At 40.2% G+C, this 23,275-nt stretch overlaps 2 protein-coding genes across 2 annotated transcripts in view; one reads left to right on the top strand and one right to left on the bottom strand.

Moving 5' to 3' along the window:
• CHST11 (carbohydrate sulfotransferase 11) overlaps positions 1–6,973 on the top strand; it is a 165,282-nt gene extending 158,309 nt beyond the window's left edge. Inside the window, exon 3 of the mRNA XM_054167848.1 lies at positions 6,122–6,973. Within this exon, the coding sequence (XP_054023823.1) occupies positions 6,122–6,970 (849 nt within the window). The 3' untranslated portion in view covers positions 6,971–6,973. The remainder of the gene's footprint in view (positions 1–6,121) is intronic.
• Positions 6,974–19,225: 12,252 nt separating this feature from the next.
• SLC41A2 (solute carrier family 41 member 2) overlaps positions 19,226–23,275 on the bottom strand; it is a 41,654-nt gene continuing 37,604 nt past the window's right edge. Inside the window, exon 11 of the mRNA XM_054167723.1 lies at positions 19,226–20,110. Coding sequence (XP_054023698.1) covers positions 19,925–20,110 — 186 coding nt within the window. The 3' untranslated portion in view covers positions 19,226–19,924. The remainder of the gene's footprint in view (positions 20,111–23,275) is intronic.

Genomic DNA, 23,275 nt, shown 5'->3' with positions numbered 1-23,275 from the left:
CTGGAGATTTTTGACAAAGTCAAGAATAATAGGCTGTGAAATGTGAAATAAATCAAAGTATGAAATGTTGCAAAGCTGTCACTTACAAAAACAATAGCAGTCCAAGTAAATAGAATACAATCCCCTTATCTAAGATGTAGTTGTTCTTTTAGATTGGGTGTTTTGATTTACATCACTGTAATTGTGTGACTGTCATCTGTAGAAGTCTGCAAAGAGTAATAATTATTTGTGGTTATTTGAGACTATCAAATATGAAAAATTGCTAGTTCCCCTTTCTTGTCTAATGCTGAACATTCTTAACAAACTGCAATTTGGTGTATAGACTATGCATATATCAAATTGTAAAAACCAAGTATTAAAACAGTCTCAGATACATTTACAACTTCAAGGCTGTCACATCAGGGTTGCAAGAATCTTGGTTGCACTTTTTATGTGAAAACAGGTTTGGAAATACGCTTGCATGTAATCTTGTGCTCAAAGAAAACCCTTTAAGCATTTGGGGAAATACAAACAATACTGAGAAACGTTTTCTATATCAAATAACAAACACAACCTAGAACTTGGGTGATGTGGCTGATGGTCTGGGGAAAGGAAAGCTGATAACACCTGGGAGATCTTAGTCAAGTGAAATCCTAGTCTTTCTCAATGTCTCACAACTAGGACCGTTAGTGCCACCTATAGTTAGGCAGCCTGACACTTTTCACTTTAAGACCTTGCTTTCAATGGATTATGAACCTACTGCACACACCTTCTAAATACCTTGGAGAAGAGTTTGGGGGAGTTGAGGTCTGGTTTATGCTAAGCTTAACAGTGCTACCAAATAGACCCAACTAGGTGTTCAGCAGAGATGTAGATGATTTTGACTGATAGCTGCTTCGACCATAGATAAGGGGAACGCCACAGCAACCTTCATAGTTGTAACACAGGACAGTAACCAAACCTCCGAACACAAGTGTGACTGAAGAAAAAAGTCTTCTTTGAGGCAAAACTGAAGAGAAAAATCATTTTAACAGGGCATGGGACTGCAAACCCCATTCCCAATATTTATCTGGCTTATTCCACTCTAATCTGTGCAATTTTGCCCTGTAGTCTGCCATGCCTAAATGTCATGTTAGCACTCCCAGCAGAGGTTGGGTGTGAGCCTGGTTACAGTAATGTGCAGAACTAGCAGCAGCTGCAGGCAGTGCAGTAGAAATAAATACAACTCTGCTTTATAAGTGTGGGGGATACTCTGCACACTGATATCTTTTTTTATAGCGAGACAAAGTTTAATTCATGGGTTTCTTGACTGACACTCAGATATTTCCATCCTATTAAAAAAGTGCTTTCAGTGCAGATACCTGTGAACTGGATTGGTCTTTGCTCCTGGTTGGCAGTAGACTGCTACATTCAGAAATAAAACATTAATTTAAAATGTCCTGGTTTAAATCTGAGCTTGCTGCTTGACCATCAGGCTTGGAAAGGCACTCAAAGATTATTTTACCCTGCTGTGCCTAAGTAACCAGAAGAAAATACCTCCCATTTCATTACTGTGGTTTACCTTGAATAACCTTTGGATGCTGTAGGTTGATGATTGTCAGTAGGCCAGCATATATACTGATGATTGGTATATTTTCTAGTGTACTGCTCTCAAGCCCCCACCTCCTGTCCCACCCTGCTGTACAGAGGATAGCCACATGAGCAGAATGGGATGGACTTGGCTTTCCTCCCTCACTGTTAGTTTGGGAGTGACAGAGATGAGAAGCTTCTGGGATCAGAGTGTCCCTGACTGCTTTTTTTTTCTTATTCCCTTAAATGTCACTGAGCTTATGAGTCTCCTGCTGCTCATGTTCCCTCCCCGTTCAACTTGATTGCTGCACCAGAAAAGGAAGAACTTTGCTCTTGACATGCCCTTCTTCTCTGTCTCCCTTTATGACTTCCACAGGAGGGAAAAAAAATAAAAATATATATATATCAAATGGAGCTTTGGTGTTGTCAGCCCTTTCAGGGAAGAACAGGTACTTTTATCAGATGGCTTCCCAAAACCTTTAATGCCCAGCTGAAGTCCAAGCTGAACTGTCAGAGGACAGACCTGAGCACTGGCTTTATCACCATCCTCACATTGCTCTCAGGGTAGCCTGCACACTTGCTTAAAATGCCTTCTGCCAAAGCGAGGTGGATTTAGTCCATTACTTATTGTGGTTTCTTGAACTGAGGGATCAGTGATGACCCCTGGAAATTATTATAGATGGTGCAATCATTGTCCAGGCAGCAGCTGCCCTCTCACAACTCTACTGCAGCCACTTCTGTAACAACTTTTGGGGGAAGACAGCCCGTGGTCCTAATTGTTTGACTTGCCATTACCATCCATGTATTTAAAGGTGTCTGTCCTGTGGATCTTCTCTCTCCCTTGTGGCTTAAATCTGTAGGCTGTTTTTCTTGTTATCTGTGGGCACATTTTCACTGTCCGAGTGGACCTCTGGTTTAAATTAATATAGTTCCAGTCTCATGTAATCTTATTCTTTTCCCTCAGTAGCTTCAGGAGTGAAATTATTATAATGAGGAGGAACCATATTGGCATTGGATAACCCAATCCTGATACACAATTTCAAAACATCAAATTGAAAAGTGATCTAGTGGAAGGTGTCCCTGCCCATGGCAGGGTGGTTGGAACTAGATGATCCTTGGGGTCCATTCCAACCCCGACAATTCTGTGATTCTGTGTGATTCTGTTATGGTTACCTCACATGGTGCTGTCAGCTCTGGGAACCATGGAGCATGTCCTCTGTGGTTTGCAGCTTACAAGAGTTTAGTGGTTCTGCAGGAGCTTCTTAAAGGTTCTCCAGTGCCAGTGTGGCTTTCATGTCACCCACCCCTTCAGCAAGAGGGCTGTTAGCATTAAACCTCAAGGAGAGCCAGCAGGACTCTTCTGCTTCTTTGGTGAAGGCAGGTAGAACAACTCCTCCAGGGTGCACTGAGTGTGTTAGCTGCAGAAGAAAATAGGTTTTTGCTATAGCTGGTATTGTTCTAGGACAATCACAAAAGTGGCCTCTTTATTGGTTGGTTTTAAATAAGCTGAAGTTAATGGGCAAAATAACAAAAGGAAGCAGAGCTCTCAAAACTGTATTTCCTGCGTGGTCCTTCATCCATCAGCCATTCCAAATGGTATTACTGTAATTTATGAGAACAGGTCAGCACCCTTTTAGTCTTCCATTGGTATTTCACATGTGTTCTGTGTGCCACCAGAAAGGACAGAGCACATGCACAGCTGGTCCTGGGGTGTTGGTGTATGCTTAGTAAATGCATCTGACCAAACCTGTGTGCCATTTCTTCCATGTTAAATAGAGTGGGAGACAAGTACCACTTCAAAATGCACAAGTATCATCTTTTAAGTGAATTTAATGTAGTGCAATCTCATTTGCAATTGCAAACAGTAAGGCTGCATTTCTACCCCTTACTCTGAATGTCTGAAAATCCCATTAATGTTAATGTATGGGGAAGAAGTGTTAGCCTATTGATGTAGGAATGAAATCAGGAGCAAAGCACAGCTCTGCAAAGATTCATATGCAGATTAGGGTCTGAAGCAACCATTAGATTATCAGATCTGACCTTCTATTTAATACAGACTGTAGAATCTTATCCACTTAATTCTGTGTTTATCCCAAGAACACCACCAGAAAACCAAGTACAGTGCATTAACATATTGTAATGGAGCAGGATATTCAGGCATTTGGCATCTCTCGTGGTTTTTAAACTCTAAACCTAGAGGCGTACAGCAGTACTGTGCCTTTCGAACATACAATGAAAATCTGCAGGGGAAGAGATTTCAGCAGAGGAGGGTTTATATATTTGTGTCTTTGCATAGGATTTTGTTTAGTTCTTTGAAAATTATTTACAGGTAACTCTAAACATTATAGAGCTGATCAATAGCTCTGTTTCTCTCTAAAGCAGCATAAACTGAAATAGGGATTTTTATATATATATTTTTTTTTTAACATAAAAGGTCATTTTCTCCACAAACCTGTGTGGTCCTTGACAACTGCTTTCTAACATCTTATTTTGAAAGCTCCCTGCCAGCCAGTTTTCCTAGGAAACATGAAGCACTTTTCACATCTGGCCTCTCATCTCTGACTATAACACAAAACTACACTTGAAGTGCACCTAGGAGGTATCCAGGGGGATACCACACATGCACAAAAGATGAGCCAAGCTGTCTAAAGAAGCTGCACTGAGCTATTGCGTGTTTTAACCATTAGATGCCATTTTACTGAACAAAGGGGCTAAAGAGACAAGATGAGGAAAATGCCAAGAAATTCAGGGGAGAAGTGGTGTGTGGCACTGTACAGAGGTCCCAGGCTTGGCACATAAATACTGTGCTGATGGGAAAAAATCTTCCTGTCCAGGTTTGACAGCACCAGCCTCTTGGTGTTGCCTATCCCACAAGAACATTCCTCTACAACCCACTGCAGCTTGGAGAGAGGGAGAGTCTCTGCTGCTGTTGTGTTGCAAAAGCTTTTGCTGCCCTTGTGCAGGTGAACCTTGGACTCTTAGGGCTTCCTGTAACAGTACAGTTCCTATTTTGTTTCCCTCCAAAGCTCAGAAATCCTGTAATTGGCTTGGTCCCATCTTGGGTTTGGTTTGAGTTTTGCCTTTAATTGCATTTGGATCTTTTACTTTGAAGCTTTCTTAAATATTAATCAAGGCTAACTACTGGTATTGAAAGCAGGGATTTGATTCAGAACTGCAGGAACTGGAGGTTCAGTATGGACCCCCAAGTTGGTGCAAAATCATTTGCCAAGGTTATTATACTGGTGAGGGGAAAACCCCCTATAGCCAGAACCCCCACAGCAGATGTGTACAGTCTACACTGCCTCACCTGCTTCATTGCAGCATCCTGTGATTGATGTTAACCTTACTAGAAGGTATCAGAAAAATACTTTTGAAAGACATAGCACACAAGAAGGAATCTGAGACCTTCTTGCTGGTCAGATGGCAAGGTCAATACTTGCCTTAATACTTGACTTTGATGCTAAACTAATTGAGCATAAGGCTCTTTGAAATCCACTACAAGCAATGTTAAGTAAATGTAAATAACATTACCAAAACCCTTCCCCATATTGCTTTGATGCAATTTATTCAGAATATGTAAAAATACATTGGTAGCAGTGAGGGCAGGGCTGCACAGCAAAACACTGCCATGCAGAGACATCTCAGGTGGCTCTGAATAACCAAACATAGGAGTCCTGTGTTGGCATGGTCCTTTACTTGAGCTACTATTTCCGCTTTCCCAGAGGAGCTCATTACCTGCCTTGGCAGCATCTCTTACTGCTGTTGCTGGACACAATCTGGGCTGGAGGTGGCTGGTGGCAAGAGTCTCTGCACAACTGCCATGTGAGTCCACCCTAGGAGAGATTAGAACCTCTCCAAAGCAGTTACAGAAAGGGCACTGTTAAAAAAATAATATAGGGCTATGGGTGAAAGTAGTGCTGTGTGTTAGAAGGCCATACTCTCTTTCCTTTGTCAATATGGCTTTAGCAGAGAGGCAAATGCATAGTTAATGTTCTCCCTGCTCCTCAAGAAATCACAGCTGAGTGAATATTTCTCTTGGGGAGTAGTGGGACTCTCCATGGACTTCATTTCTTCTGACAAGCTTTGATGGTTAAATTGTCTAGGACAAGAGGCATCAGCACCAAGAGCACATACTGTCTTCATTCTGACAAATTTTCCAACTCTGGTGTTGTCCTACACCATCTGAGCAGGAAAAGGTCAGGCAGGGTCCAGCTCTGCTGTAGCTGTGGGATGAATTGCAGAGCGGAGGCAGAGATCTTTTTTTCAGGACTAAGCAGTGACCACATCTCAAGGTGAGAGTTCTGTAAATTCACCTGCCACCAGGCTGTGTCAGTGCTTGTGCTCCTTTGTGCTGGCTTCAAGGCAAGCCTTGGACACTTTGTCAACAGCACTTAAGCAGCTCATGCCAAAAAGACTGATACAGAAGAGATTACCTTCTAGGACAGGAACAATTTTTCTCAGATACAGAACGAAGTTTTCTATACAGGCAGTAAGCTATTTTGTATAATAAGCAAGGAAGCAGTAAGAGTTGCCAGCCTCCTGACTTACAGTGGTGCCTGTGCTTTCTTTGCAGTTGTCCAACACAGCAATTCTGCATCAGATTAGACGAGACCAGGTGACAGACACGTGCCGAGCAAACAGCATCTCGAGCAGGAAGCGGCGCGTGCTGACGCCCAACGATCTCAAACACCTGGTTGTGGATGAAGATCATGAAATGATCTATTGCTACGTTCCCAAAGTGGCCTGCACAAACTGGAAGCGAGTCATGATGGTTTTGACAGGAAGAGGCAAGTACAGCGACCCGATGGAAATCCCAGCCAATGAAGCCCACGTGTCTTCAAACTTGAAGACCCTCAACCAGTACAGCATACCAGAGATCAACCACCGCTTGAAAAACTACATGAAGTTCCTCTTTGTTCGCGAGCCTTTTGAGAGACTGGTGTCAGCCTACAGGAACAAGTTCACCCAGAAGTACAACACTTCCTTCCACAAACGATACGGCACCAAAATCGTGAGGCGCCAGAGGAAGAACGCAACCCAGGAAGCTCTGCGTAAAGGCGACGATGTGAAATTCGAAGAGTTCGTGGCGTACCTCATCGACCCCCACACCCAGAGAGAAGAGCCCTTCAACGAGCACTGGCAGACTGTGTACTCCCTCTGCCACCCTTGCCACATCCACTACGACCTCATAGGAAAATACGAAACGCTCGAAGAGGATTCAAATTACATTCTCCAGCTGGCGGGAGTAGGCAACTACCTGAAGTTCCCCACCTATGCAAAGTCTACGAGAACTACTGATGAAATGACCACAGAGTTCTTCCAGAACATCAGCTCCGAGCACCAAACGCAGCTGTACGAAGTCTACAAACTGGATTTTTTAATGTTCAATTACTCAGTGCCAAGCTACCTGAAATTGGAATGAGGGTCAGGGGGGGTGGGGAGGGAGAGAGAGAGAGAGAGAGGGGAGGGAAAGCCTGATTTTATTTAAGATTTTTATTTGTCATAATAAATGTGGAGAATGGGTTATTTTGTAAATTAATATTTTCTTCTTCTTTTTTTTTTTTTTTTTTGAATGATGCTGCGAGCAGCACAGTCAAAATTATTTAAATCAACTGTAAGAAAGGACAGCTCTCTTCACAGGGTAACAGGATTGTGACGATCTAGCTGTTTGAAAAATTGCTCATTCTGTTCTGAAGTTCATTGCATTCCTCCAGTTTTAATTAATGTTATTTATACTTATTTAAAACGTGGTCTCTTGGTAGGTGTCACTTCGGCAGCAGAGGTAAGGTAACGTTTGGAGAAAAGGAGTCTGGTTTTGTGCTTTCCTCAGCTGAGTGTCTCTCTGGGTAATAAGTAGTAGCTCTCTTCTATAAGCCATCGATGCAGATAAATACGGGAATGGTCCTTGACGCCACACACGTTGAGAGGAGTGGTGGAAATTATTTCTTCAGAAAGTGATACTGCACTCAAATGTACTAAGAAAAATAAATCTGTCTTTTTAGCCCTGAAAAGGAAACCTAAACCCAATTTTTATAGAGTCATCAAATCTAAGCCCCGTGACTGAAAGAAATGTGAATGTATTCCTCGGGAAGAGAAACCATAAGCTTTTTATAAGTCTGGACTTAATGAGTGTATCAGGAATATGACCAGTCCCATTGTCTTCTAATTTGAAGCCTGCCAGTTCAAATTAATGCAGATTTACAGACAGTCCACCAGGAAAAAAAAAAAAAAAGAAAAAAAGAAAAAAAAAAAGAAAGAAAAAAAAAAGAAAAAGAAAGGAAAAAAAAAAAAAAGAAGTGTTAGAAATAACTGTAGAGACTTTTGAATGTCCAAACCAATTGGTATTGACTTAACTCATATCCAGGATGGGGCTGGGATGAGCTCTGTCCCCTGCAAATCATGCTTCCCTAACTGATCTTGAGATGGACAAGCAAAATGTGCTCAAAAGATACCGGTCATGAGATGTTGCTGGAAAGGATGCAGGCATGTCTTTTGAAAAGTCAGAAAGTCGTCTTCGTGTTGATCTCTAAACAAGCACGGTAATAAAAACAGTCTCATCTCCCTCCATGCTGGTTTCATGGTTTTTTCCTAAAGGGAAGAGGGAGTCTCCTTTTTTCTTTTTTCTTTCATTTGATGCCTGACTACCATTGACAGGGATGCTTCTAATTTCCAGTGGGTTCATATTTCATCTAAGCCAGCTCTGGTGCGTGACTATGACCTTTTTCCTTAAGGTAAATGTCTCACTAGTGGTTGTTTTCTGTTTAACAGCTTGTTGAGGTATCACAGTGTACCAGGCGTAGCACACCAAGCAATTGTTTTGGGCAAAGCAAGTAGTAATTTATTCATGGCAAATAAATAATGAAACATGATATTTCAGTGTGGATCTGCTAGCAAGCTCAGGGGACAGAAGTGCAGGCTTCTCCAAATATATGCTTTAGTTTGGTGCAGGTGAGGCATACAGCCAAGCAGATGGCAGGTGGCCTGCCTGGGGAAATAGTCTGGGGCCACCCCAAGCTATCCTGTCCTTGGGGCAGCAGTGCTGGCAGACAGCTGATAGGCAAAAGGAGGCAGAGGCTTGAATTGAAGCACTTGTGGGAAGTTAAGTTCTGTTTTAAAGTTGATTGATGGTTAAAATGGTGTTTTAACTTGCCTGCATGTCAGTCTGGTGATCAGACCAAACCTTTCCAAAAATTAATGAAGATTTAAATAAACTCAGCTGAAGGCAGAGCTATTTTAACCATATCAGAGCTAGATCCTGAAAATGTGGTACTGTGCAGTAGCCAACAACATCCACTGAATTACATTAGTCTGCAGGATATGTGGTGGAAGAAGAAAAATCAGTTCCATCTTATTTTACAAAACTAAGTTGCTGAGTAGATCTCAGCAAAGAACAAGTTAACGTAACAGCAGCGGAAGTCCTTTCACAATTGGATTTGGTCTTAGCCAGGATTCAGGTCATTTATATATATATATTTATTTATTTTTCAATCATGCCCTACAAATAAATGTCTCATCCATTCTGGAATGGCCACAGTTTTCATGGCCCAGGTCTCATTTATAACCTGGAGCACTGACCCAGCAGCTAGCGAAGAGCTGGCTGGCTGCACCTGACGGCTCTGGATTCCTGCACAGTTGCTGATCACTGGCTGGTGTTTTACTCAAAAGCAGTTGTGTCTCATTTAAAGTATGCAGAGCTGTTGCAAGTGCCTATCACAGTGTGCCCTGGCTTGCTTGTGTTTGTAGTTCAGTGGTGATATTTTTGTTTAAGAAAAAAACCAAAACTGTCTGAGCGTGGATTCCTCCTTTTCTCCGCCTGCCCCATCCCCCCCGCCCCAGTATTTCCCACAAGTTATTTGTGTGCTTGTTTGGTCTTGTAGCTGTCAGTGCTCATATTTTGGTCCAATTTTCTCTTCATTTAGTTGTTAATCCCTCCAAGAGAATGTGATGTGATTTTTTTCATTTAAGAAACAAATTGTTTCAGAAAGTAAATATGTTTAAAATGGGGAGCACTTCCCCCTGTCTTCTGGGGCTTTTCTCTGTAATCTGTTCTGAAATGCCCTCTTTTGTTTCACTATTTTGAAGGCACAACTGCCCTATTTTATAGGTGAGCACTGCTTCAGCTGGGAATTTTAGCAGCAGCTTTTGGGTTCAATCACCCAGATTCTGCCTCACAGCAGAGGGCTGCCTTGTGGGCAGATGCTCAGTATTGAGATGGCTTTCATGTGGACTGAAAGGAGTATTTAAAAATCACTTGCTTTTTAAAAACCTTGATCCTAAACTACTACAAACTGCTTATTTAAGTGTGCTCTATCTATTTTGGGGTGCTGTGAGTAGGTTGTGGAGCTGTGTTTTAAAATGAACAGCTGGCATGCTGGATATGATTGTGTGTCTTGCATGGTGAGCACAAAGTCCTCACCAGGTCAAAGGGTTTCCTCCAGCTGGAGAAGTAGAGAAGCAGGTCTGTTCCTGAGGTCCTGGATTAATTTCTGCTGTGGCCACAGTTGGTCCTGGGAGTAAAATGGCCCAAACTGCAGCCACAGCAAAATGCAAAGTATAGTTGTGCTCATGGGACCACAAGGGCCACCTGAGGAGATGCTGGTTTAGAAGGCTATGCATTATTATGGTCAAGCAGTGGTGAGTGCAGAAAGTATGCAGCAGGGAAGGTCCTGCTCCCCACTTCTGTCCCCAGCCCTCTGCTGCTGGGCTTGAGGAATGGTGATCCTCATTTCTGAGCAGCTGGTGCCTCCTTGTCTTTGGCAAGGCCAGCACTGAGCCCTGCAGCACCTAGGCACAATACTCACAGCTAGGGGTTCATTCCCCTCAGGCGGCACCAAGCACCATAACCTGAAGCCCAGGCTAGACTGGGTCAATCGCAATGTGATGATTCCTGGGTGGTGGGAGGCCCCTCCCAAGCTTGACTTGGTCCACGCTTCAGCCTCTTCATAAACCATGCCCATTGTCACAGAAATGTGCAAACTGCCTGAACCATGCGCTGTGTAAGACAAACTAAATAAATAATCCACAAGCAGAAGTGCTTTTAGAAGTAAGTTGATCCCAGACCTTTTAAGGTTTCACTGTAGTCTGCTGCACTTTTCAGGTACAAAAAGGGACTGTCCTTACTATTACTCTTGTTACAGAGAGTGTTATTTTCTTACATGCATGCACAATAAAATGTGTACGAATAATTTAACATCAATGTGGGGGTGGATTTTTTTTTTAACCTATTTGTATGCAGTAGAAGGCTTGTTGTAGAAAAGTATCTCCTCATACCTAAATATACTGTTAATAAAGAGAAAAGCTAAATTATACATTGCCAACACAAGTGTGAACTGCTCATGAATCTTTCCTTAAAAAAAAAAAAGCCATTCAAGCCTGATTATTTTTCTAAGTAACTTCAATTAAATTGAAGAAAGAAAGTTGCTCTCTGTGTGCTTTATTTCTGGCTCATGCTTTCAGGGTGGGTCTGCCAGGGTGGGATTGCTGTCTGCGTAGCTTTGCTTTGTCACAAGGGTTATTGTGGCAGGACAAGCAGAAGACTCAAAATTATCTACTGCTATGAAGCAGGAAAACTAAAATAATCTAAGCAGATCCTTCTTGCTCCCTTCCTTCTCAAGTTCCAACCCAGCAAGGATGAGAGCTGTCAATTTAAGACCTGACACAGGCACAGAAACATTGTTCTACCTCAAGCAAGAGTGTTTCAGTGTCAGTCAGATGACATAAACTCCAGACGTGATAAGCTTTAGGCCATCTGCTTGCCCAATTTCCTTTTAATTTGCTACTAATGGCTTTGATTTAAACGTTTCCAGCAGTCCTCAAATACACTCATCTGTGGTTTTCACTGAGGTCACATCTAGCCACATCTAACCCCAAAGCAGAAACTTCCATCTGGGCTTTAAAGGCAAATTTAGTGAGGAAATCAGCATCACAAATTAGGGGAAAAAAGTATACATTTGGGCAATACCCACTCACAATCCTGACTGCGCTGTTGGAAGGGATCATGGAGGTCAGCTGGGCCACCTTACTGCTGAAGATCACCAAAACTAACTTAATTGTGGTTTTGACTAGCCAAGCCTTACATACCACTGGGGATGGAGGGCTCAGAGCCTCTCTGGGTGACCTGTTCCAGTAAAATACTAATCCAGCAGACATGGTTTTTCCCTAATGGTCATTTTAATACCACAGCCTTTTAACTTGTTTCCATTATCTATCATTGCTGGAAGAGTTTGGATTCACTTTCTTTGAAAGTCTCCTTCAAGTAGTAGAATGCTATTGGATTTCTAGTTAGCCACACCATCACCAGTCTAAATCAGGCCAGATCCCGCAACATCTCTTTGTAGGCGATATGCTTTGGGTCACTCAGCATCTTGGTATCCAATCACTGTAACCTCTCCAGCATCTTAACATCCCTGTGGCACTGGAGAGGGCACCAAAATTGAGTGGAGCATGTCAGGGGCTATCAGACCACTTAATCTGCTAGCCCCACCCCTCCCTCACTGATTTTGACATTGAGATTGATTCTTCTGTCTCTGATTTTGAGTAAATGGAGACCTGAGAGAACATTTCCTCAGGTGTTTGGTAGCATGCATCCTGAGGCAGTGCAACAAAGACAGATTCTGCAGGAAAATGAGATGCAGCTTTTCAAGTAACGTTTTGTGGGTTTGAAAATCTCATTGCAGTCAGAGCTTTCAATTAAAACCCAAAACAGCCAACAAAGCTGTTTTTTCTCAGTAAGAGGGGAAAAAAAAATCAATCCAGAGTTTATGCCCTTGTTTCTATTTTTTACTAATTCATAAAGCTGTCAGAGTAAGATTCAGCTGAATAATTGCACTGAAGCCATTAGGCTTCAGGTTATTCTACAAACTAGAACTATACTGTGGCAATTCATGACTATGTAGTTAGCAAGAGGTCTCTGTGCTGTCAGCAGGTATTTGCAGCCCTGCATCAAGTCAAAACCTCTAACCCACCACAGGCTCTGCTTTCCTGTAAAAGCTTCTGCAAAGACAAGGTTTGGTATTGCCTAAGCCTTTCTTAGGCTCAATTTAATCAGACTTAACTATTCTAGCTAAAACAGGTTTAGTTTTATGCCCAAAGTAGAGTTGTCATAGTGATTTGGGTTTTTTTTGAAGTGACTGTTTGCTCCATTAATGCAATCAATCACTGCACGTTTCTTTTTACCATTCATTGGAATGAAAAGTCAAATCAGACACGCTAGAAGAAGCAAACACTTCTTGCAGAGGAGTTCAGGTAAATGCTGAGACACACATTCAAGAAAAACCATTTTCCCTCATGGAATTACAGCTATATGTCATTTACTTAGAAATTTACCTTCAGTTACATAGAAAGGCCTGACATTTCAACTATTTGGCATTCATTTTACAACATACTTTGCTATTTTGCCATTAAAATGTTACTGCTGTGTGTGCAGTACAATCTAATGTACAACACGTATCATTCCTAAAACAGATGCTTTCTGAAGCCTCTCTTTTTCACTTAGGAAAACCTCACAAGTTAAATACAGAATTATTTTCTTACAAAAATCACCTTGAAGTCAGTGGTGCGAGGATTAAAAGGAGGCAGAGCTGAGTGCAATTCAGGTGAGAAATTGGCTGTATCACCACGAAAAAAAGGAATGCAAGATGGGATGTAATTTAAGATGGAAAGAGTCAGGTTGAGGAGTCCCCTTGTGAGGTATTGAGAATTAAATCAGAGAAAAGCATTTGAAAACGGAGTGAGGTGAGTAATCTTGCTTTGCTTATTGTAGCATGTTTTAGGTTACCTGGCAAATATTTGCCAGGACTATGGGAAGCTGAATAAAAACTGTAAATGACGACTCAAATGGAATGTTAATTAGTATTTCTATGCTGAGAAATGCAAGACAGAGGAGAGTACACAGGCTCCATCCTAAAGGCAGAGAAGTGGAGGGGAAAAAAAATCTTCTCTTACATGTGGCATGTCCTTTCTGTATGGGTATGAACAGGAGTACATGGACTTGGTCCTCATCTAGCGGGTGACTTCACCAGGAACATGTGAGGGGTACACACAACCATGACATAGTCAAGGTAGACAGGTGTCTGCAGGTGTGCTGTGGCTCTGAACCACAAAAAAAGATCAGATTATTAGAAATGAGCTTACACTGAACAGCTCAATTCTATAATATGCCAGAAAGCTGTGTGAGAACCAACAATCAGAAAAGTGACCAGTTAGTTTTGTCCCATGAATATATGTTGAAAGAGGCTTCCTGCGGTAACAGGACCAAAAATGTTCATGTTTGTTTCTCTTAGTGCCAGTCTTGAAGCCATACAAATTCCAGAGGTACCTGTGCATTAATCAGTGCTTAAAGTGCAGCTTCTGTATCTATTAAATATTTATGTAATGCAATAATCTCAAGTCACAAGGACTTTGAAATATTTACAGGTCTTAATAAATGTTTAAAATGCAATTTTTGTAGCAAACCAAAACTGGACTTCCTCTGAACTGATGGACATTTCTGCATCCTCCTGTGTCTGTACTAAGATGTGAAAATACAAAGAACATGGATTGCAGAGGTAGCTGCAACTTCCCATCCCATATGAAATCAACAAGGTAATAGAGAAGCTAAGCTTAAGGTTGAGACACATTGCATGAGTCAGAGTGAAGGCTTGTGGTGCAGAGGAGCCAGAGCTCATTTAATACCTTTGGATGGGTTAGAGGAACTGTTGCATGGACAATTTTTCTTTCCCAATTTTCAGCCATGTCATACTATGTACCAGCAATACAGTGGGTGTCTCAGTGATGGCTCTTCCAGCTCTACAGATGTCTGAAGAGCCCCACCAAGCCAATACTGCATGTTGCATGCAGGGCCAATCCCATAGAGTGCCAATTTTTCTTTAATGTCAAGACTGTATCATTAGGCTTTGCTCAAAGCAAGGGATTTCATTCTCTCCAAGGGGCAGACAGTCACAGCTCATGTTACTCATGCACAGGGTACATAACTGGACATGGTATCTAACAGAGCCAACATTAAACTGTTTTTGAATGCCCAGGGAGGTGGAGGTGGTGGAGTCACCATCATTGGTGGTGTTTAAGAAGAGGCTGGATGGGGTGCTTGGTGCCATGGTTTAGTTGATTAGATAGTGTTGGATGATAGGTTGGACTTGATGATCTTGAAGGTCTTTTCCAACCTGGTCTATTCTATTCTATTCTATTCTATTCTATTCTATTCTATTCTATTCTATTCTATTCTATTCTATTCTATTCTATTCTATTCTATTCTATTCTATCTGATTCTATTCTATTCTATCCCATTCCATTCCATTCTATTCCATTCCATTCCTCAAATAAATGAATCTGCTTTCTAATGTGAGAATGGAGCAAAGGCAAGCTGGATATGAAACCTAAGAATGAGAATGTCTATTTTATCTGAATTTTTAGCATTTTAGATCTTCCATTTTGCACAAATGGCAGGGAAGCTTTGCAGGTAAGGTGTTTTGTCAATGGCCTTAATGTCTTCTGTTACAGAAGAGGAACCACAGTTTCCATGCATACGAGACACACTAATGTGTAAGTGCCTAGTGGCCTTAGTGGGTTGGCTCTGAAGAAGCCTCAATGGCAACCTCAAAGCATAAATGTAAAATGAATGAAACAGAAGTGATCAGCCAGTCTTCATGTATTAGACAAATAAAGCAGTTACCTTACATCTCCCAATCATCTAAGGCTTTCTCCAAGCATTCAGATGATCTTGGTACCTCAGCCGATCTCAGTCACCTAACACAGTAAAGCTTAATGATCTAGCTTCCATTTTGGGAATGCTCCAAACTCCAGGGATACTCTTCTATATTAAATTAAATCTACCATCCATCTCTGTAGGATTAGAATTAATCAGACATGTCTAAATTTTCCTGTGTAACAAGTAAAAATGGGTCCAGTTTTCCAAACAATTGAGATGAAGCATGTACTAATGTTACTCCAGAATCTTGTATTACTATAACGTGATAAAATAACTGGTTGTATTTGCACAGGGTAAAATGCTTGCTTCAACTGCATATGGGAAAGAAAGGGCTTTGGATGATCTAAAGCTAACCATTGTATTCATGGGAAAGTAGTGGATGATTGCTTCCCAAGTATATAAAACAGTATTATTGCACATAATATTTGGAAAACTGCTTAGAATGACAAATTCTTTTAACATGCTGTCTACTGCAGACAGGACATGGTAACAACTTCATTAATGAAAACCAGGAGATGACAGGAGAACACTAGGAAACAGACAAAATCCTCTTCAGATCCTATAGACAGCAAAACTTGGAATGTAAGTCTGTGAACTAGGAGATACTAAGTCTCATGGAACAATTCAGTAGTCAATTATTCCCAAAGACACCTACCATGTAATTCATTCAGGACTGCATTTCACTTGCAAAAATCAGATTCAAAATTATTCAAGGAAAGCACTTCCTTGACTTCTCAAGACTTTCAGCAACTCTTGAAGAGGAAACAATCTCCCAAAAGAGCAAGCTGAAGAATGCTAAGTAAAGGAAGAAGCAAATTTCAAGTATAGGTTGAGTTGAGGAAAGCATAAATAGAGGTATGATGAAGTATCCTGCGTATTAAAGATACAACTAGGACTTGAAATTAAATTTGAGCAGGACACACATTTTTAGCTGCAGATAAAGACCATTCAGCTCTGCCAGTGCTGAATCACTGAGGGGTACACTGCTGCTTCTGGGTACACAGCCAGAAGATGATTATCTTGTGTATTTACAACACACATTGGTTCTTAGCTTTAATTGTGAATTATTCATGTTTTCTTACTACTAAATTTCCTACAGTATCCATGTACAGCATGCATGATGATAAAATTTTTATTGGATCTAACAGTAAGGCTTTCCTTTATGGCTATCAGAATGTGGGTTTAATGACAGAACATGCCTCTTCATTAGTTCTTCCTCCCCACCTTTATATACAGAAAGTTGATTTTTTTTTTAACTTTGAGTATGTAGGGGGAACAAAAACCCAAAAGACAACTAAACAACAGACTGACTTGTCTAGGAATGGATTAGAGAACACAACTAAAATTATGTATTGTATCACAGAAAACCTAGCCAAAAGTAGAAGAGAAACCCCACCAAGAACCTTCACATTGCTTTGAACATCTCCTTACTCTTTTTAAAGCAGGTATAATTCAATTACCATATACCATTGCCATCTTCTGCAACTCTTAAGAGACTACCATCTTTGCAATAGTGATCTTAACATTATTATAATAATAAGGAATTTCAAACACATCATTTCATAGAGGCCTTGTGCTATTCTGGGTTATTCCTGGCCAGCAGGAGCAGGCAAGTCATTCTGCCCCTGTACTCAGCACTAGTTAGGCCACACCTTGAGTACTGTCTCCAGTTCTGGGCCCCTGAATTTAAGAAGGACATTGAGATTCTTGAACGTGTCCAGAGAAGGGCAACGAGGCTGGGGAGAGGCCTTGAGCACAAGCCCTACGAGGAGAGGCTGAGGGAGCTGGGATTGTTTAGCCTGGAGAAGAGGAGGCTCAGGGCAGATCTTATTGCCATCTACAACCTCCTGAAGGGAGGTTTTAGCCAGGAGGGGGTGGGTGTCTTCTCCCAGGCAACCAGCACTAGAACAAGAGGACACAGTCTCAAGCTGTGCCAGGGGAGGTTTAGGCTTGCGGTGAGGAGAAAGCTCTTCATAGAGAAAGTTGTTAGCCGTTGGAATGGGCTGCCCAGGGAGGTGGTGGAGTCACCATCCCTGGAGGTGTTCAAGAGGGGACTAGACGTGGCACTTGGTGCCATGGTTTAGTAGTCATGAGGTCTTGGGTGACAGGCTGGACTTGATGATCTTTTGAGGTCTTTTCCAACCTTATTGGTTCTATGATTCTATAAGAGAGCTTTCAACATGAGTTGTATTTTTCCTCCCTTCTTGCAAAACAAGCTTGGCTGTGCATTTTTATTCTGTTCTCCAAATAACTTCCTTCTGTTTGCTCTTGCTTCTCACAGTGAATGCAGCGTCAAAGTTTGCACCTCTTCCCACAATATGGATTTTGCTCTTTCAGCCATGCAGTGAGCTTCCCCCATCTTGAAGTACCATCACACTTTTCCATCACTTACTGTTTCCATGCCCAGATAATTCCAGTCTGTCAACATATTTTTCTTCTCTCAAATTTCCCTTAATTTACCCCATTTAACATTTCTCTCCCAATTCTGAAATCCCAGCCCTCACCCATTTGTCAGCAGACTATACCAATGGTTGTTTATTTACTGGGAAAATATTTAATATGCTGAGGATGCTCTCATGACTGAACACTGCAATGCCCTCAGACATCAGATTAAGCATTGATCACAAGTAGCTCAAGAAATCTGCATTTGTAAAAAACAAACAAACAAGCAAACAAAAACCTTGCAATTAGTTTTAAAATTAATTAGGAATTTAATTAAAAGCCAGTAACTCCAGTAAGAAAAGTCCTTGAAAGGGCAGCTTAGTTGAATCAGATGGCGTCTCTATCAGAACAACTCTGTTCTGTTAGAATAACTCTATTCTGTCAGAATTTGCATCCTGATCTGTCCCCAGAATAAACAACCATCATTGAAAAAAGAAACACATTAAAAAAAAAAGTAAAAAGATGAGTTATATCTGGTGCATTTTAAACAATTTAATGGTATATCCTGCAATGCTACATACAAGAGACTACTTTAATAAAAGACATAATACATGTAATTCACTGAAACAACTATGTTATCATAACCGTAAGAAAAAGCTTAAATAAAAGGGTTTGAATGAGGGAGCTAAAAGTCAGGCATCTAAATCCCTGTGTAGGCACTGAAGAGCTGGTTTCATTTCCAGAACTGCAGACACTTTCAACTTCCACAGAGTTGAAGGTGACCGACACCTACGGAAGTCCTATTAACAGTATCCGCGTAATTAAATCAGTCTGAGTAGGTCCATCAAATTAAAAGGGACAATTTAGATGCACAAATCACCTGTCTAATGTTTACAGGATTACGACATAGGCTGATATATGGACTCTAGTTGCCTATTTTAAGTCTCAAAATCTAAACCTTTAAATTAAAGCGCATTTAAAACAGGGGTTGCTCATTTTGTTCTGCTACAGCCTTGGAAAGCATATGCTGTGTGGAACTCCCACTAGATTTTTGAAACAGAGCAATTAGTACATTTTTTTGTTCAAAGTGGCAACCAGAGTCCTCATGATCAGAGTCTTACTTGAAACGCTGAGGTATACAAATAAGTGAGATCATTCAGAAACAGTCATATTCCTCATTGACCACATTACTTTCACTGTTTGAAAACTGAAATTGTGTTAGCAGAGATTTTTGCTTAGAAATGGATGACAAAGATAGCTCTGGAATTTTAGAAGTTTCTGTACCTTCCTAAATGCCTAAAAAAAAAACAACAAAAAAGAAGCCTAATCTCTTATCCCCAAATTTTAAGCAGGGATCAGTATTTACATTTGAATCAACACCTCTAAATACGTTATTAAAATCAGGACACTGGCCATCACCACACCATTATCAGCTAGTTCAACATCTTTTCAGTTGCTAAATGAAAGTACATTTTCCAACACAAGGATTTCACCCATTACTATTGATCAGGTCAGTGCCACTTTGTCTGTCTTTACTATGTTCTTTTGCTAATAAGACACAACAGAAAAATAATTAGGTCACCTTTTTTTTCCTGTTTTTTAGCACAAAGTGCTTTTCAAGTGTCTAATTTTGTAAATGTTGATGTCCACACTAGTATACATAAAGTGACAAAGTGTTTAGACAGTCAGGGTTCAACTCACCATAACAGTTATTATTGATACCAAGTCTGCAATGATCAGAGAGCTACACCACTGAAATTGCAAGATAAGAACATATCATCAACTAATTAGGTAATGTCTATGAAACTTAATTCATCTGAGGTCCACTAACCACTTTGGTGGTAAGATGAAAATCTATACCCACTTTGTTCCCAAGAGGGAAAGACAAGGCAAGCCCCTGATTGGGTCTTACCCTTTTCTCCATCACCAGCGAACAAGCAACTAGAGATTGTTCTGGTTCGCCATACAGGTAAGGAACTCTTCTTTTAAAAGAATAGATCTTTTAAAAACATAAAACTTGATAAAGGATTGATCTGCCCTTCACTGTGCCTATTCAGATGGTTTTGATTAGCAGCAATCCACCTTGGTTTCAGAGTCAAAGTCTCAAGTATCCTCCTAGTTCCATCCTATTTTTTAAAAAGCAAACCGCATTAAAATCATTAAGGCTGTTTTACATCTGTGTCATCTTGATTTACTTATACCAGATGGAACAAGCACTTTGAGGACCTTCAACTGGAATGATTGGTCTTGCCAACATTCCTGGAAAAGTCATTGCATCCATTGGAGTAGCTAGTCTCCAACGTCACCATCTCTGTCACCTATGAGCCACAGAAAATGAAAACCTATAGCTAGTAAGGCAGTTCCAAGCAGATCTCCCAGTGCAGTAAGATAAGGAATAGAAAAACTGTCAGGATCTTTTCCTTTCTTCCAGAAGTGGTGCACCATCCAGTCAGCAATCCATAACAGGGTAAACACCTAGGGAACATCAAAGTCTCTATTATTATCATGTAAGTTACATTGAAAGGAAGCCAAAAGCCAAGGTTATTGTCTCTTTAGTATGCAGCCTTGTTGTACACAACTGCTTTTGAAAAAGAGTCCCTACAGCTAGAGACAGGGGCACAAAATAGCTTTTTGAAACAGGCCCTACAACTAGAGGCAGGGACACATAGCCAACTTCTCTCAATCACATGCACAGGTAGAAAAAACATATTGAATGATTTATAGCATTCTTCACTTGGTGTATGCTTGAGGACTTTGAAAATGGCAAGAAAAGGCAAAAATTCCAATGAAACACAGAACTGCACTTCTTGTTCAAGACATCATTCTGTTCAGCAAGAGCACAAGCAGGGCTTTGAGGTAATTCAAAACCAACCAATGCTGCCCCAGATGAAAACACTCAACACAGGTGTAACTCTTGTTTCCACAGGTCTGGATCAGAGCTGAAATCCAATGTGACATAAAGAATTCTGGGTCAGATAAAGAAAAGTTTCATCTGTATGAACTGAAAAAAAAAAAATGTCCCAGAAGCTACTTTCATGCATGAAACACCAGCTTCAGCCCTTCTGAGTAAAGCACACCTGCAATACATATCATGAAATTGTCACTCCAGGCTGCGTTTGCCCCAGAGTAAACGATTTCATTCCCAGCTGAGTGTCTGAACATTCAAGAGGTTTGATCTTGATATCAAAGGTATGCATAACCATTAATCCATTTTTAGAAAAGAATTCTTTTAATGCTGCACAGCTGTCTGATAAGAGACTGTGGTTCAGGCAGGAGTGCTGTGTGGCATGACATGAGATGAATGGAGAAAGGACCACTAACTGAGCTTCCATTTCTTCTTGTCTCTTCTAAGTAGCTGCTTAAGATGAAATAAACATTCTATTTTATGTCTTCTCAGTTCATCAGATCTTTAGGAAGGGTAAACTTAAGATGGCTACTGTCATAATCTCTTTTTCTATAGCCTAATAGTATCAAAAGTAGGAAAAGGCACAACATTAGTATTTTCTTTGGCAAATAATAAATAACAGGTACCAAAAGCATCTTTATAAGTGTATGCACCCATTTCCTGAAATACTGGTAACATAGAGCTGCAAGACACTTTTCCACAATATGAAACACAGTCAAATGAACATCATACCAAAAACTGTTGAGAAAGTGTTGGAAAAGTTTCTCAGTTAATCATTGCTTTGCAAGAGTATAGGTTAAAATACAAGCCTGAATTTCTAATTAAAAGAAAGAAAAAAAAAAAAAGAGTATTTGCTTAATGAAAAATGCATGGTTTATTTATACAAACAGATCTTCTGCAAAGGGAACTCTGTAGTCTAAGCTAATTATGCAAGTCCTAGGTACGCTGACTGGAATCCAAACAAATATATTTAAAACAGATGTTTTCTTTGGAAGCCTATCAGATTCTTTGAGTCAGCTCCTTCTTCTAACAGAGACAAAAAGAAGCCTGTTTATAGAAGATACTGCACATTAACATCTCCTGCAGGATGTGCACAGAAGACTCTAGTGCCCCACATCAACAATGGTTCTATTAGAAGATGAAAGCATTCCTTCCAAGACTCATTTATAATGCATTTATATGACACGACCAATTAGACACAGCATACACAGCTCAATTTAAATGGTAGTTTAGGTTTTAAATGCACTTTTGGCTTTTAAAAAAATCACAACATGAAAACCTTTGATTTGTCTATGTATTTTCCACCCTAAAATAATTGACTTAGACTATTAGGAAAAATAAAGTCAGGAAATAGAGTTTTGGTGACCTTCTCATATCAACTTACAGGTGCATATCACCTAACACAAACTACAAGAAGCCTGGCTTCTCCAAGTAATAGGGAAAAAAAAAGCTGTAACAGATTAATTGATGCTTATGAAAGTATATGAAGGTAGCTGGGGCATGCTGCTTGTGGGATGAATCTTCAGTTCACCAGCCTATATTTTGGTGAAGGACTAATGGCCTCATAGTGAATTTGCATGGCTAGAAACAGATTTAAGAATTATACAGACCAGTCTTTGGAAAGGGTTGCTTATTTGGCTACAGTAGTTGGTGTTGCAGGATCAAAGTGACTTAAATCTTTAATGAGATTTTACCTCTTATCAATGGAAAAAGGCAGTGACTGAAGTCATCAATCAACTGTCATTTGGAGAAGAAAAAGCCCTACTATCCCTACTATGAGTTTGATTCATTTTGGAAGACAGTCCATGAGTTTAAAGTGATAACAAAGTCACTCACAAAGATCTGTCAGAGGTAAAAAGAAGACACAAAATCATACAAAAGATATTATATAATAATAATAATAATAATAATAATAATAATAATAATAATAATAATAATAATAATAATAATAATAATAATAATAATAATAATATAATACTAGTGACTTTAAGTGGCACCACACTTCACATTTTCTGGGATTTATCAGTGACATATTCTCATTTCAGCACAATGGCACAGGTGGCACAGCAGTACAGGTACTGTGTACTTCTACCCTGTGCTCATGCTATGAAGAAGAAAGCCTTCATACTTCAAACTGAAAACCAGCTGGGTTTGAGGGAAAAAATAAAGGGATTGATGTTACAGAAAAGCCTAATGAGATAGTGCAAAAATTATCTGTTTAGCATGAAATGCTATAGAAAAGAGATAAGAGCCTGTAAATATATGCAGAACTGTTTGAGATGTGAGCTAGTATTTTTTAATTATTTCATATACAGAGGAAGAGAATAGTGAAGTGGGTTTTGAAAAAAAAAAGTAGATGAGTAGTGGTAGAATTATGAAACAGCCTTACAAATTCTTCCAGACTGAAGTATTAAATCATCCTGAAGTTTAAAAAAAGGTGAAAAATACCTAAATATCTATATACATAAAAAGATCTATCTAAGCAAAGGGATACATTCTATAGTCAGTGAGCAAGAAAATAAAGGCCAGAGCAAGGACTACAAAAATACAGGCAACATACCAGATTTTTGATAAAGGGAAGATACACTAAGATATATCTGGGGGAAAAAATAGTCAGATTTGAGGAAAATGAAACTAAAGACATTGTCAGTTTTAGACTAACAAAATATGAAATAAGTACCTTGACAATGCTTGATATTTCCTATTTATAGCTATCAGAATGAGACCATTATGTG

Source organism: Dryobates pubescens, chromosome 15 (genome assembly GCF_014839835.1).
Source record: "Dryobates pubescens isolate bDryPub1 chromosome 15, bDryPub1.pri, whole genome shotgun sequence".
Taxonomy (NCBI): domain Eukaryota; kingdom Metazoa; phylum Chordata; class Aves; order Piciformes; family Picidae; genus Dryobates; species Dryobates pubescens.
The sequence above is the reverse complement of the archived record's forward strand: the minus strand, read 5'-3'. Positions and strand labels throughout refer to the sequence as shown.